The 16,115-nt window shown below is 41.8% G+C and overlaps 2 protein-coding genes across 2 annotated transcripts; one reads left to right on the top strand and one right to left on the bottom strand.

Moving 5' to 3' along the window:
- Window positions 1-877: 877 nt before the first annotated feature.
- On the bottom strand, window positions 878-4,212 carry adat2 (adenosine deaminase tRNA specific 2). The gene is made up of 6 exons (XM_083790267.1): window positions 4,113-4,212; window positions 2,429-2,533; window positions 1,823-1,973; window positions 1,472-1,578; window positions 1,265-1,337; window positions 878-1,179 (listed from the first exon to the last, which is right to left on the bottom strand). The coding sequence occupies exons 1-6, from the start codon at window positions 4,131-4,133 to the stop codon at window positions 1,151-1,153; spliced, it is 486 nt and encodes a 161-aa protein (XP_083646393.1). The 5' UTR covers window positions 4,134-4,212; the 3' UTR covers window positions 878-1,150.
- Window positions 4,213-5,245: 1,033 nt separating this feature from the next.
- Window positions 5,246-15,506, top strand: pex3 (peroxisomal biogenesis factor 3). The gene is made up of 12 exons (XM_083790947.1): window positions 5,246-5,433; window positions 7,735-7,866; window positions 8,364-8,445; window positions 9,659-9,702; window positions 10,294-10,415; window positions 10,531-10,597; window positions 10,718-10,772; window positions 10,908-11,079; window positions 11,768-11,838; window positions 11,952-12,083; window positions 12,939-13,035; window positions 13,454-15,506. Exons 1-12 carry the CDS (start codon window positions 5,361-5,363, stop codon window positions 13,535-13,537), a joined length of 1,131 nt encoding a protein of 376 aa, XP_083647073.1. The 5' UTR covers window positions 5,246-5,360; the 3' UTR covers window positions 13,538-15,506.
- Window positions 15,507-16,115: the final 609 nt, after the last annotated feature.

Genomic DNA, 16,115 nt, shown 5'->3' with positions numbered 1-16,115 from the left:
CAGCAGCTCGCTTGGTCTTCAACCAGCCAAAATTCTCACATGTCTCCCCCCTGCTCCGCTCCCTCCACTGGCTCCCGGTCGCTGCCCGCACAGAATACAAAACTCTGATGCTGGCATTCAAAGCAACCAAAGGTATGGCTCCCCCATATCTTACAAGTATGATTGAACCCTACAAACCCTCCCGCGCACTCAGATCAGCCAACGCAGGGAAACTGGAAGTACCCTCACTAAAAACGCCGGGACAACGCTCCACACGTCCCAAACTCTTCTCCCTTCTGGCTCCAAAACTGTGGAATGCACTTCCCATTGCAGTCAGAACTGCAGCATCACTCCCAATCTTCCGCCGTAGCCTGAAAACCCACCTTTTCAGACTCCATCATGGCCCATAGCACTTACCCTAACCCCTTAGATAGAATTTCTGTTGGCTTAGATAGCATTTGACTTAGACTTATAGCATGTTATGTAGACAGCACTATAATTGTATTGTATATAGTCATAGCACGCCATAGTACATATGTATAGCATAGTAGTGAATATGTATAGTTTATTATGTATAGTGTATGTATAGTTTCATCATATAGATATTCCACTGTTACCTTCTTAGCTTACGCATGTTTCATGATAAATGCTTTTATGTGATGTATTCCCATGCTTTTGTTCTTGCCTAAATGTAAGTCGCTCTGGATTAAGAGCGTCTGCTAAATGCCTAAATTGTAAATTGTAAATTGTACTACCTGTCAGTGGTAAGGATGAAATTTCTTTCTTGGAGTTCAAATCAAGTCTCCAATGAAGTGAAACCGACTTTCTGTGTTGTGGAATTTCCGAATTAGTACTTCATTAAGCATTACAAAACGTTCAAGGAGGGAGAGAGAGAAAGACAGGACAAAGCAAAGAGTTACAGCTTATTTAAAATCCTTCCAATCTGTAATTGATTTGTTTTGCTTTAATAAGAGACCAATTGACCTTTTCCTCGGACAATGAAGAAAGAGACAATAAGAAATTGTTAAAATAGAAGATTTTGCTCTCTAGACTCAACCCAAATGCAATCCAGAATAGAACAGAAAATGCTCCCACACTAAATAAAAAACAATTTTATTAAAAAAATAAAACATAAACATGGCAGAAAGTGATGATACAGCATGGCACAGCCTCAGTCTTTCCTGGTTTTTGGTTTTGGGGCTGTAACACAGAGAGAATACTGTGAGATTAGAAGAGAGAAAAGAAGAGAGAGAAGAAGAGAGAAGAGATTATAGTAGTTAGTTACCATTTGGATTCTCCTGTTTATAGAAGCTTTTCAGCATTTCCACTGCCTCTTCTGCCCTGTAGCCTGATTCACACTGTAGAGAAGAAACACCAGGTCACAAAAAGGAGGAAATGCATGCTATTTTTTTTATCAACACAGATTTTTGGGGGTCCTTACTCCTTGACATGAAAATGTCATTAGGCAGAATAGGCACACAGAGCTGCATACCTTGAATGAGGTGCCAGTGTGAGGTAGTTGTGCTGAGGAGATATGCAGCACAGAGCCACAGCCTCCAAACCTGTCATTCCCACAGCCATACACCACCACCGGAATGTCTGGCAGGGGTTACTGTTAAGATACATTCTTTACACAGAGGTAAACACAGCACAAATACTACTATATATACAGTATATATACACACACACACACACACACACACACACACACACACACACACACACACACACACACACACACACACACACACACACACACACACACACACACACACACACACACACACACACACACACACACACACACACACACACACACACACACACACAGTTGGTAAGATACTGAGCAGTCGCAGGGCTCCTGCACACATGATGCACGGCTCCACAGTGACGTACAGCACCGTCCTCTCACACACACTTCTGGCCTCCATGTTGCCACGATGACACCACTCCAGCACCTGGTCCAGGGCCACCATCTCTGCATGGCGTGTGGCCTGCCGCAAACGCACGCACACACACACACACACACACACACACACACACACACACACACACACACACACACACACACACACACACACACACACACACACACACACACACACACACACACACACACACACACACACACACACACACACACACACACACACACACACACACACACACACACACACACACACACACACACACACATTTCCGTTCAGGAAAGTAAAAATAGTGATTTCAATTTCAACCTAGGTAATGCTCAGACTAATTTGATTCATAGTGGGATTGATTCATTTTACAGGGTTAGGGTTAGGCAGAAGCCTTTGAAAATTGTGTTTGCACGAATAGTCCAGACTAGTTCAAGCACACTGTCAAATGTTAATTATTTTATATATCAATTTGTACATGTTCGGAGACCGTACAACGGTACACTCCGAGTCTGAGAGTGTACTTGGCTTACATTCTTGGTCTCGTTGACTTCATTCCTGCCCCTGCCCACAACTTCATTGTTATATACCATGAGGCATCCCACAGGCACCTCTCCATTTTCCAGGGCGTCTTTAGCCTGGCAGGAAAAATATCACAATTAAAGCTCAGATTTAGCAAAGTAATAGTGCAATATGGGCATTAGTCAGATAATAAATTGTTAACCCCCAAAACTGTCAACCCACTGATCTAGAGAGATTGAAGACAATGTTTTTAACAGGTGACTCACATTATGACTGAAATAAAAAAATACAGTGTTCACGAATAGATTTGGACTGGTTTATTTTGTGTTGATCATGTTGTCTTTGTTCTAATAACATAATTGTATTTCATTCTGACCAGGCACGTGCACACAGACATCAAAGGGGGTTTCAGCCCCTGCTCAATTATATACCCATCTGTATAACAACTGCCCTTTGCAGAACATGAAGCATTTGCTATGGTGAAAGAAATGCAAATGCCACTCCTTTCCATTCCATACCGGCTTTCAGGAGAATTGCTTTTTTCCCCGAAGTCTCCTGAACGCAGTATTTTCTGTTGAACTAATTTTGTTTCGAAATCCATGCCGTACGGTACACCACATCTCCAGTAGATAAAGATGAGTGCTGGGTTGCGCCCTACAAGCTCACAACGCGTTGCAGTGTGACGCGTTGTGAGCTTGTAGATCTCCTATTTTCGCTATTATTGTCCAAAAGTACCCTCTTACGGGATTGATCAGATCCTGCCTCTCTAACACTCTCTGCACGTCCCTGATTCTGACTTTATATTGTATTAGCACATCTTAATCTACTACTTCATTTTCTTTCTTTCGTTTTTTCATTTCACCAGTGCATTATGTCAGCAGAGCCATCTAATAGTCCGGCAGCCGACAGGCTTCTTTTGTTTAAAGCGGGAAATTCGGTATATAGTCTTTTTTACTGGCCTAAAATATTGTCTACTCAATATACATACATTCATGAATCCACTTGCTGACCGGCTGTTAGTATTGGGCAATTTTTTTCCATTAAAATACTATGGCAGGCAAAATTGACTATTTTCTTTCACATCAGGACATTGTAATGATAATTATTAATAACCCACCTATCTCCCAGACTGGGTTTTGCATTTGAGAGAGCTTAATTTAATGTTATTTTAAAAAGAAAAATCAGACCCGTCTGAAGTGTACTGTACTGTAGGAGGCTACTGTACTGTACTGTACTTGTACTGTACAAGCCCTCCTCCCTGTCCTAGGCTGTGTGTGTCTGTGTCTGTGTGTTAGGCTGTGCAAAAGTGACACTTGGTGGTGAACAAACTAAGGCTATATAGTTTCGTACTCGGACACAGGGACACACACATAGCTGTCTATAGTATCACTAAAAAAATCCTCTCCCTCACACTTATGTCAGTGTGCCTGTGATCACCCCACACACACACACGCACGCACGCACACACACACACACACACACACACACACACACACACACACACACACACACACACACACACACACACACACACACACACACACACACACACACACACACACACACACACACACACACACACACACACACACACACACACACACACACTAAAATAAAGTCCATGCCGGTGGTGTATCCAATAGACGTCAGTGCGATATCCCTGTCAAAAACAACTTAATGTATGGACAAACTCACCATGTCGAACGCACTGGACATCCACTTCTGAATGTCCTCTTCGGTTGGATAAAAAGTATCCCTCAAAGCGGTCTCCTTGCACTCCGTCCTGCATAGCGAACCAAGAATGACTCCGTGTAAATATAAAACATCCAGTTAAATTATAAACTGTACTAGTCTGGAAACAAACCATAACATAATTAATTTACGTACATGTATGTCATGTGCTGCACCACCACTGATTCCTGAGTGGACACTGGAGAGGGAAGATAATATTGGTCGGACACCACTGTTGCCAGATTGTGTGAGAGACGTCACATATTAAGCAACAGCAGGTCTATGAAATCAAGCCCAAAAAGAAGCGACTGCATGGGCTAGGGCTACTATAACTTGCTAGCCTGGGTAAACCCACTCCCCCTGCTGGACAACATTTCATTCAATGAAATGTTGTCCAGCAGGGGGAGTGGGTTTACCCAGGCTAATAACTTGCTAGCCCTAGAATGGCTCTTGTTGTTTCATACAGTATAATTAAATGATCACAGGCATTCTAGGTCTACTAACTTGCTTAGTAGACCTACAAGCTCGCATCGCGACGCGTTGTGAGCTTGTAAGATCGGCGTTTTTCAAAAAACAAAATATTGGAAAAAACGGACAAATGTGGAATATATTTAAATACATCACTGTACATCACATTAGGAAACAATTAAGCCCAGCATTAACTACCCTTTTTTAAACAACTTCTTAAACAAGTACTGTAAATTACGAGATCGGTCAGGGGAGTCTATAAGCCAAGGGCTCGTATTCAGGGAGGCCTTATTTCTTCTTAGGAGCTGGGGAGGGCAGGGAACGGAGCTGGTCTAAAGCCTGTCTCTAGATATCTACTGCTCTGCTCGCCATACATACTATATAGGGTGACGTGACGTCATGGCCTGACATCACGCTGTCGACCGTTTCCGTGGCAACAAGCACCAAAAAACGCAACCTAATTACAAATTTATACAAGAAACTTTACAGAAGAAGAAGCCCCAAGTCGCTTACAATACGCAGACATGGCAAGACAAACTGATACCTTCAGGCGTGTTTAATCAAACACCGATGATCCAGACAAGCCGGGTTGATCATCGATGTGATCATCACACTATAGGTCTGTTTTTCGCACACACTTTTCATGCTTTCAGCTAACGTGGATGATTAGCTGTCTGTCATGTACACAAGTTAATCTTAAAAGAACTATAGTATTAAAGTGTAAAACGTTTACATTGACGCAGAATGTTTTCCTCCGTTTGGAATTTCGTGAAGCGCCACAGAAGGAAGTTTATTTTTACTGGAGCTGTCATTGGAGGTGGGTAAAGTTGTTTTCACTGCTATGTACGTTGTGTAGATTATATAGTATTAGCATTCATAGCACTGCTTCATAGACATAGTTAGCATAAATATGTGTTCTACGACTGTCCAAAGGCTTATGTACAATCCCAAGCGTAACAGAAGGATAATCCAGAGGGTTTTACTCCGTGGTGTAGTTCTATCTACAGTATATCATTCATTCATACTACCAGTGTGGTATTATGTCTTGTCAGAGTGGTTTTGATTGATTGATTGAAATATTTATTAACAGTTTGTAGAATTTACAGTACATTTTAAGCACAAACTCAATACAAAGACTGTCAACTGTGAGTGGACGACCCAATTAAGCATTACACTTGTTTACAACAGGGTCCACATTGTTCAATTCATCAAAACATTTAAAGACATACAAACATTTAGAGACATACAAATAGACATTTCTATGTAGCTAAAGAACAGAACAGGAATTCATCATATGGGAAGCAAAAAAGGGAAAAGATACAATATACAGTGAGGGAAAATGGGGTGGGGGGGTGGGGGGGATTCAGATTTTACAGAGGCCAGTTTCGAATTGCAGCCATCCGTAGGTGCCCTTTGAGAGTGGTTTTGAAGGAGTCAAGGGATTCACATGTCTTAATGACTGTTGGTAGGGCGTTCCACATTTTGGTGGCATAGGAGCGAAAATAATTTAGTCCCTTGTTTGTGCCGAATCTGGGTTGTACATGGTTTGTTGCACTCCCTCTGTTGTTGTGGGTGTGGACTTCGTTTACATTAAGGAAGTATTTAGACAGGTACATGGGTATCTTGGTGGTGTATCGAATCTTGTGGACCAGACCCATTGCAAGATGCTGTACTCTGTCGACGACCCTAAGCCATCCCAGCCTGTCAAAGTGGGCAGGGGTGAGGTGGGTTCGGGGGGTGAGGCCAAGGTTAAATGCACAAATTAACTAAAAGCCCTTTTAAGTGCATTTATTTGGGGATGAAATGTAATCCCTAAATGAGAATTAGTTTTATTTATAAAGGGCCATGTGTGACCTGACAAAGGCGCATGCAGCCAGCCACTGTCCAGCTGCAAGCTTGCAGCTATGGACACTTGGACAGTAGGTGCCTAACCCAATATTTATACTTGCTTTCACAAAATATTATTTCGTTGTGTTTGATATAGTATCATCAGTACTGCCTGTGTAATAATTAAGTGGGTAAAGGCAAATGGTAGAACAGCTAGAACGTTCTCTGTTCGCTTTACTGCAAAACTGCCTTTTTAAAACCAGGAAAAGACGGCACCTTAAATCATGCCATCATGATATTACATTATCCAAAATTAGAAGTGTGGTTTAAAAAAATCACACCCATGTGAAGTGAGGGGCACTCTTATCATTGTACATCATGACGTAAATTCTCCATTCATTGTCAATGGGAATTTAATCTTCGTGACGCACTGTAGTGTAGGACGAAAATAGCCGATTTGCTCGTCCACATATGATGTAAAATCTCCATTCATTGTCAATGGGGAATTTAATGTTTGTGTAAGAGAACACACTACACTAATAGCTGAATATAGGAGGGGCTAGAGCCCCTCAAAAAAAAGTTTAACAAATTAGTAATTGTCTAAGTTAGTATTGTCTGACTTTATTTGTTTATTTATTTATTCCGTATAAACCTTTTAGGGTCCCTGTGACGTCATGTGGGTCAATAAGTACATCATCATTCATACTGTACCTATGCAAGACTCAAAGCTTGAAATTGTCGGTGCAACCACACTTGCAATTTCCCAGCATCGCGCCTTTCTTTCTAGTTGCACACTGTTTTTGTAAGACTTAACCCAGTCTGACCTGAGATCAGATTCATACGAGGTTTCCGCCGGACACACACTGGTCTGATGAACCCATTCTGACCTGAGATCAGATTATAAAAATGTCAGTCGCTCTTCGATTTTTCAAAAATAGCAGACCTACAAGCTCGTATCGCGCCACTCGGTGGCGCGATATGAGCTTGTAGATCTGCTATTTTTAAATAGCTAAAGCGTAACATGATGCTGACACCAAAATGGGTGCCCGGTCAGAATGGGTTAAACAAGCTCACAGTGAGCTTGTAGATCTGCTATTTTACTGAGCACGACTCCAGCATGCACCTTTAAATATATAACTATTAGGTTTTAGGTGCAAAAAGTGACTTGTCATGCTGGCTGTGTGTTGTCATGTGTACAGTCTTTGTATTGAGTTTGTGCTTAAAATGTACTGTAAATTCTACAAACTGTTAATAAATATTTCAATCAATCAATCAAACGTGGGCCCTGCAGGTGTGTATTTCCTGGGTAAGTATGCCCAGAGGAAGATGCGGGAGATCCAGGAGAAGGAGGCGTCAGAATACATCTCTCAGGCCAGACGACAGTTTCACTTTGAGAGCAACCAGAGGACCTGCAACATGACCGGTGGGTGAGGAGTTAATATCGCTGTTTCATTGCACCTTGTTGTAGCCTAAAGCACTGCTCACGGCTCGAGTAAAAATCCCATTTTCTTTTCCTACATTAAAAAATATATATATAAGATTTTTTTATTATTATAATTGTTTTAAATGAATTGTATACGTTTTAAGACTAAAACAAATTGATGATCGGAGGAAAGTCTCCATTGAGTCTGCTACCATAGACGCATCAAATGATTGAGCAGCACGTTTAAAAATATCAAGGGTTGCCCGAAAGAGAGATGGAGATTGGAGAAGCATTAATTTGACCCTGTAAAAACATATTTCTCCTGAATGCCTTCGGGTATGGCATGCAAATGGGGAGGGGGGATTCGCATTTCTTTCACCACAGTAAATGTAGCATTCGTGGTCTGGAGAGTTAAAGGACAGGCGCTGAAGCCCCCTTTTGATGTCTGTGTGCACTGTGCACATGTTTGGTGAAACGTGTGTGTCCCTCCTCGACAGTGCTGTCCATGTTGCCTACGTTGAGAGAGGCCATCATTCAACAGTTGAACTCCGAGAGCCTGACGATGCTGCTCAAGACCAAGTCAGTACAACACACACACACACACATGCTACACTTCAGAGTTGATTTTGACAGCAAATTCTTATAGTCTTTTAGTCATATTTAGTCACCTGATTTTCTTTTAGTCTAGTTTTAGTCGACTAAATCTACAATTGATTTTGTCGATTAAAATGTATGTTGGCGGGCGTTGATGGTGTCGTAAATCCCTAATTTTAGTCGATCTGCTAATTTCAGAGCGCAACCAAACATACAATGCCATGAATTTGTTATATCTATTGGATCTCTTCTCTACTAGTCCCTCCCTAACATTTTAGTCTAGTTGCTATTTGTTGACTAAATTGTCAACATATTTAGTTTTATCAGCATAGCTTAGTTTTTACTTAGTTTTCGTTGGTGAAAAAAGGTAGTTGACAAACGTCATCGTTTTAGTCAACAAAATAAATTTCACTTTAATTGTTTATTTTAATTCTTTTAATTTAAGTTAAGTTTCAGTTGCTATACATTGGCTGCTAATGTGTTTTTCTCTTCTGTTACAAAGTGGCACAGAGAAAAAAGGTCCTTTTTATTAATGTTTTGTTTATTATTATGCCACAGGCAATTGACCCTTAACCCATTCTGACCGGGCACCCATTTTGGTGTTAGCATCATGTTATGCTTTATCTATTGAAAAATAGCAGATCTTCAAGCTCATAAGAACGACTGACATTTTTAGAATCTGATCTCAGGTCAGAATGGGTTCATCAGACCAGTGTGTGTCCAGTGGAAAACCTCGTATGAATCTGATCTCAGGTCAGAATGAGACCCCTTACAGCACCCTTACAGGTCCTTCTCAGATTTACAGACCTATGGGCCATTTGGTTCTTAACTATCAGTCATTTAGCCCAGTGGTTTGCAACAACTCCCCAGACCCCACTCTGAGAACCACTGCTCTACAGTACATGCAGCAATGTCTTAACCCATTCTGACCTGAGATCAGATTCATACGAGGTTTTCCACTGGACACACACTGGTCTGATGAACCCATTCTGACCTGAGATCAGATTCTAGAAATGTCAGTCGCTCTTCGATTTTTCAAAAATAGCAGACCTACAAGCTCGTATCGCGCCACTCGGTGGCGCGATATGAGCTTGTAGATCTGCTATTTTTAAATAGCTAAAGCATAACATGATGCCAACCCCAAAATGGATGCCCGGTCAGAATGTCTTAAATGTCTAATTCTCTGCCCCCATCGTAGACCGACCAATAAGTTGGAGATCTGGGAGGACCTGAAGATCATCAGTAAGTGCTCTATACCTCATATTAGACATGACCCCAAACGATCACAGATTCACAATGCAATGAGTTGTAACATAATCCTCCAAAACTGTTAACGATCGCTCTAAAAACCCTGCTTCTCGATTATTTGCTTAACCTACATGAGCAAGTTTAAGTCGGTTATAGGTTCTACATTTTTGGTTCATAGAGCACAGTCTGACGTAATTTACACATCCTACCCTGGTCACGTTTTTGCCCCCGATTCAGATTTTATTTTATTTTATATTGCGTCAAAAAAAAAAGACCCCAGCGGATTCATTCATATGTATATGAAGAATCGACTGACGGCGGGACAGTTTGTTCATTTTTGGACCAAAAGCCATCTTATATGAGACAATAAGATGACCCAATTTTATTCTCCATAGAGAAATTACTTCCACAGCCCAGGGGCTGAGCGAGTGATGTCAGGGAGTTGGTTACTCTATTAGCCCAGCCTTACTGTACATATACTATGTTAACATTATTTCTTGATGTGTGGAACAGGTTTTACTCGCAGTATTGTGGCAGTGACTGTACAGTATGTATGCTAACATTAATTAATGACGTGTGGAACAGGTTTTACTCGCAGTATTGTGGCAGTGTACAGCACCTGTATGCTGGTGGTGTTGCTGAGAGTCCAACTCAACATCATAGGAGGATATCTGTACCTGGACAACTCTGTAGGGAAGAATGGAATGGTGAGGACGTCTGTCTGTCTGTCTCTCCGTCTGTCTGTCTGTCTGTCTGTCTGTCTGCCTAACCATGATCAGGGAACTTACGTGTGTGCGTACGTGTGCGTTTATCTCTCTCCAGACTCCTCTGGCTCCACCAGATGTCCAACAGCAGTATTTGTCCAGTATCCAACATCTATTAGGAGATGGTAGGACACACACACACACACACACACACACACACACACACACACACACACACACACACACACACACACACACACTTCCATGTCTTGTTGCTCAGTCTCACCTACCTCTCTCTCTCTCAGGTTTGACAGAACTGATGTCAGTGGTAAAGAGAGCAGTCCAGGATACACTGGGAGAGTGAGTGTCTGTCTGTCTGTCTGTCTGTCTGCCTGCCTGCATCTCTCCTGACATTGTTCTCACACAAACGTGTGTGTGTGTGTATGACTGTGTGTGTGTGTGTGTGTGTGTGTGTGTGTGTGTGTGTGCACACAGTGTCTCTCTGAAACAGAGTTTGTCCCTGTTGGAAGTGGAGCAACAGCTGAGCTGGATCAGAGCGCTGGTCGAGGGAGGCCAGGGACCCCCTGGAGGGCCGGGTGGGGACTCAGCCCACAGACGCCTGTCCTGGTACATGATAGCTGACGAAGAGACGACGCTGTCGGACCAGGTCACAACGACCATTCATAATATATGCTTTACTTGGTTGTATGAAGCAGAAAGTGATTGAAAGAAATCACACTTGTGTGAAGCATAAGGCACAGGCAATGGTGATATTTGGGGGAGCATAAATAAGACAAACATTATTTAACCCATTCTGACCGGGCACCCATTTTGGTGTCAGCATCATGTTATGCTTTAGCTATTTTTGAAAAATCGAAGAGCGACTGACATTTCTAGAATCTGATCTCAGGTCAGAATGGGTTCATCAGACCAGTGTGTGTCCGGCGGAAACCTCGTATGAATCTGATCTCAGGTCAGAATGGGTTAAAAGTCTATAGACTTGGCCGCCACATGCTGAAAACCAGACAAAACCTTCTAATTTCAGAAGAGCAACGATACTCCGCCTTACGTGCTTGCATTGTACATCTGTAGACGTGTTGTGGAGCTGTGGGTTCATGTATACACATTTTACCAATGAAAAGCATCAACAATTCATGATGACTATTTTTATGTATTTGATATATTTTTGTTCTTACTTTACTGTAAGTCACTCTGGATTCCAGAGCGTCTGCTAAATGCCTAAACTAAACTGTAAACAAGAACATGTGATGTGACTACATAATAATTACATTGGATCAATACAGGTTCTTATTTCCTGTGTGTGTGTGTGTGTGCGTGTGTGCGTGCGCGTGCAGGCGTGTGGTTTGACAGAACAGGACATTATGACCATCAAACTGCTCAGTGAGACCAGAGACATGTTGGACAGGTAAACACCAAAGACAACACAGTACACAGAATTAATTAAAATCACTTGTCTTAGAACGTTGACGTTCTCACAAGTACAGTAATACAAACGTGTGTGTGTATGTTTGTCTCCAGTCCAGACTTCAGCATTGTTCTCAACACCTGTCTGAACCGAGGATTCTCTCGTCTCCTTGACAACCTGGCTGAGTTCTTCCGCCCGCCTCCCGGTGGTGACTCTGCCCTTGGCCTCAGCTCCGCTCCTGATAGGTCAGCTTCCCCGATTGGCATGTCTGTGGCCCAATCAATCATCATGATTCTTTTCATGACAGATACATTGTCCAAGCAGTACTGGTAGCCATCAATGGCTCTACTGTAATATTTTGTTCCCCGTATACCTATTTCTGACCTATTGGCCGTAGTGATATGGACACAAAAAACATAGTTCTGTGTGATAGAGGGGTCAGAAATGAACAAAAGTTGCACTAATATTTTAGAAATAGGTCAACAATACAAATGATGTTAGTTATTGTGGATTAATTTACTTTTAATGCGTGGCCCCCTGTGCCCCCCCCCCCCCCCCCCCCCTGACCTGAGATCAGATTCTAAAAGTGTCTATTACATCCTGACAGTTTCATTATTAACCCATTCTGACCTGAGATCAGATTCTAAAAGTGTCTTCGATTTTTCAAAAATAGCAGACCTACAAGCTCGTATCGCGCCACTCGGTGGCGCGATATGAGCTTGTAGATCTGCTATTTTTCCATAGCTAAAGCATAACATGATGCCAACACCAAAATGGCTGCCCGGTCAGAATGGGTTAATATTGACCAAAACCAGAGCAGAACTCCCACCACGGAACTCGGGGAAATCAATTAATACAATTGCAACCACTATATTAATGGCAAGTATTTCACGCAGCTTAAGTTACAAAAATCTGAACTATCCCTTTAAGGGCCATTCACACTCATACAGCAAGCACTGTAACTACTGTATAACTATAGCTATATCGCTCATTGTCTTTGTTAAAGTTGTGGTGGAAACTCTGCGTTCCACTTGAGATTTTTTAAACGTTTACAGTTCTAGTGCACTTGGACTGATATCTCTGTGTCCGTCTCTCTCCAGTCTGTCAGCAGTCAGCCTGCCCCTAGCTAAGATCATCCCCATCGTCAATGGTCAGATCAACAGCATTTGCAGTGAAACACCCAGCCACTTTGTCCAGGTAACAACTCCATGTTTTCAGTTTAGCCCTGGCCTTACTTGGGCCCAGGTCAAATCCATTCCTTGGTGCACGTCACACAGTTAAAATCCTTATTTCAATTTCACTGTATTGCACAGTATTTTACTGTGCACCCTTTCTCAGCCTTGAGACTAATCTTGCAAAGAAAGGAAAGTGAATTGCATCCATCTTTATTATGGTCTCTGTCGTGTGGAAACCTCATTAAGTCCAAAACTGTTACTTTTCAGGACTCGAATTCAAAAACAGCAAAAGCAGAAGATAGAAAAGCATTTTCGAGCTGTTGGATCTGCTACTTTTGATGCTTTTGTGGGGGAGAGGACACAAAAAGTTAAAATATGGAGATAGTAGGTTTCTGCCTATATCCTTCGTCTCTCCTCTTCACCTCTCCGTCTCTCTCCAGGACCTGCTGATGATCGACCAGGTGAAGGAGTTTGCAGCAAACGTGTACGAGACCTTCAGCACGCCGCACGAGCTGCAGAAATGAACCGGGAGGAAACCGACCGTACGAGAGGTCAAGGAAGGACGAGAAGGGTGATTGCAATTGAGCCGCGAGACGAGGATGGGTGTAGAACGCCATCAAGCGTTCACTCCTTCCTTCTCTCACTCTCGGCACCCCATAGTAGCTGCAGAAATAAACATTCTCGAGGGGGAGGGGACAATGACACAGGGGGAAATAGGAGGATTTGTAGAGGGGAGAACAGAGAGAGACGGAGAAAGACATGAGAAGTGTGGCAGACAGCTCTTCTCCCATTTCTCTCTCTCTCACTCTCTGTTTCTCTCTAGGGGTGGAAGACCATTTTTTCTTGACGGTTTGTAGTGAACACCATGTCACCTACACCAGGGTGGGTGAAATATTATGGGGTTTAAAAGGGGAGGGGTTCGGGCAACCTTTTGTTTTGAATAGGCATGTAACGATTCACTCGACTCACGATACGATTCGTCTCACGATACGATTTATCACGATATAAAAAATATATATATTACCGTTTATTTTATTTTATATAGGCTAATTTATCTTCCCCTCCCCTGAGATTTTTTATTTACCTACATTGCAAAAGAAGTAGAATTACTTTTTACAGTGCAGAAACAAAATTGCGTTGATGAGCATTAACGACCATCATCACCTGGGCACAGTCACAGACACACACAGCTCCCCTCTACAGTGCTCTACTACTGAAAGTGACTATCATTTCTCTCCAAAAGCACTTGAATAGGATGGAATATGACTAAAGCTCACATTTCACTTTCGGGATTAATATCTATATATATCGATATATATGATATATCGTTACATGCCTGGTTTTGAATGATCCAAACATTATTGATCAAGAGTAGCAGCAACATTTTGATCTTCACAGTGTGTTCTTCAGAAACCCGTAGAAGACTGTGAAGGCCAAAACATTGATCAATAAAGTTTGGAGCATTCAAAGTGAGTAGCGAGCCCTTCAATCGTTTTTTTTTATGATTTCATTACCCTTGCAGTTGTTAACCCATTAAGACCTGGAACGCATCTGTGTCGCCTTAGCTCACTTTAACCTATTCAGGACAGGAACCACTTTTGGAGTTCTTGTTGCTATGTACAGTATATATAGCATATATCTGCCTCAGCCTTAATGGCTTAATGTTATTTTAAACTTTAGCTGTTGAAAAATTTGCAGATCTACAAGTTATTTTTCTTTTCTTTTTTTTTCTACCACAAACACTATGTTTACAGCCTGGTAAAGCCTGGAATGGTGGAATAACAGATTTATTCAAGGCTTACTTAACTTAATCTAGGTCTAGGTGGAGGGGGAGTATGTAGTTTCTTCTCCTGCACACTAGGTGCCACTCTTTGTCAACATCCATGGAAATTCTATTACATTGTGGTGCATTTAATTTATAGGGGTTTACTCAAATGAATCATGTGTGTTTGTTTTAAAATTATGATTATACTCTCCAAACAGTTTTGAGTTTTAGTAAAATCACACTGGTCATTTTGTAAATGCATACAGTACAATAAGAATACAGTAGAACAATTTCTGGAGAAAAGTCATTCTTCATGTAATTCTTCATCCCTTCTTAGGATCACTTTATTTATCCTGTTCACACATTTCTTTTAATGTATGTTTGTGGTACGTTTTCCTTTTTAGTTTAGTTTTTCCCATTCTCTGTTGGTGCAAAAATGGTTCTTAACAAGTCCTCTAGTCTGAGAAAGTTCCTTGATCAATGTTAATAGTCTGTAGGCAAAGTGGTTGTTCAGTTTATTCGTTATGCCAATTCCCCCCATGTGTCTGGTCCCTGTAACCCCTAATGTTTGGTCTGGGGAGAGTGCGTGGACAACCACATATTTCAGAAACATATTTAACCCATTCTGAACGGGCACCCATTTTGGTGTCGGCATCATGTTATGCTTTAGCTATTTAAAAATAGCAGATCTACAAGCTCATATCGCGCCACCGAGTGGCGCGATACGAGCTTGTAGGTCTGCTATTTTTGAAAAATCGAAGAGCGACTGACATTTCTAGAATCTGATCTCAGGTCAGAATGGGTTAACAAAATCTGCTGCTCCAGTGGGGGTCCTCGTCAAATACACATTAATTTGGGGGTCCTTGACATGAAAAACATTTGAGAACCAATGGCGTAAATGTGCAGATCAACATGCTATCCCTCCCAGTTCTCTTGCTGACCTTTCTCTGAATTTTACTCACTTTTAATTTAATTTAATTTCTGATGGTCATGCGTTGGAACAAGAATGGATATCGGCAATAGCATATTTGTGTCATGCTCCAATCAATCAATCAGTGGAATGTATTTCAAATTAAACGTAGTGTTCTTGCACAAGAACGCGATGCCTGTCCTTGGTAAAAATGTTTTCTTGATGTGATAAACCTCTGGGATGTAGACTAAAGGCCTATTCATAGTCCAGTTTTCGGTGAGGTGAGGTGGCCAATGAAACAGTGCTTAGTAAAAACGGAGAGATGTGTTGTGTGAGTGGTGACCGCGGCGTGACGTCATGTTGTAGTTTTCGGTGGTCACCTATTCACCGAAAACTGGACTATGAATAGGCCTTAGTTAAGACAAAC

This window comes from Protomyctophum parallelum (genome assembly GCF_964188405.1).
Source record: "Protomyctophum parallelum genome assembly, chromosome: 19".
Lineage (NCBI taxonomy): Eukaryota > Metazoa > Chordata > Actinopteri > Myctophiformes > Myctophidae > Protomyctophum > Protomyctophum parallelum.
Note: the sequence above shows the minus strand (reverse complement) of the source record. Positions and strands in the feature narration are given on the sequence as shown.

Coding starts and splice junctions, on each gene's coding strand:
- adat2 (XM_083790267.1), bottom strand. CDS start 4,133: ATGTCCAGTGCGTTCGACATG. Junction 2,534..4,112: donor TGTCCAGTGCGTTCGACATG/GTGAGTTTGTCC, acceptor TTTTCCTGCCAG/GCTAAAGACGCCCTGGAAAA. Junction 1,579..1,822: donor AGGAGCCCTGCGACTGCTCA/GTATCTTACCAA, acceptor AACCCCTGCCAG/ACATTCCGGTGGTGGTGTAT.
- pex3 (XM_083790947.1), top strand. CDS start 5,361: ATGTTTTCCTCCGTTTGGAATTTCGTGAAGCGCCACAGAAGGAAGTTT. Junction 5,434..7,734: donor TACTGGAGCTGTCATTGGAG/GTGGGTAAAGTT, acceptor TGGGCCCTGCAG/GTGTGTATTTCCTGGGTAAG. Junction 10,773..10,907: donor GTCCAGGATACACTGGGAGA/GTGAGTGTCTGT, acceptor GTGTGCACACAG/TGTCTCTCTGAAACAGAGTT.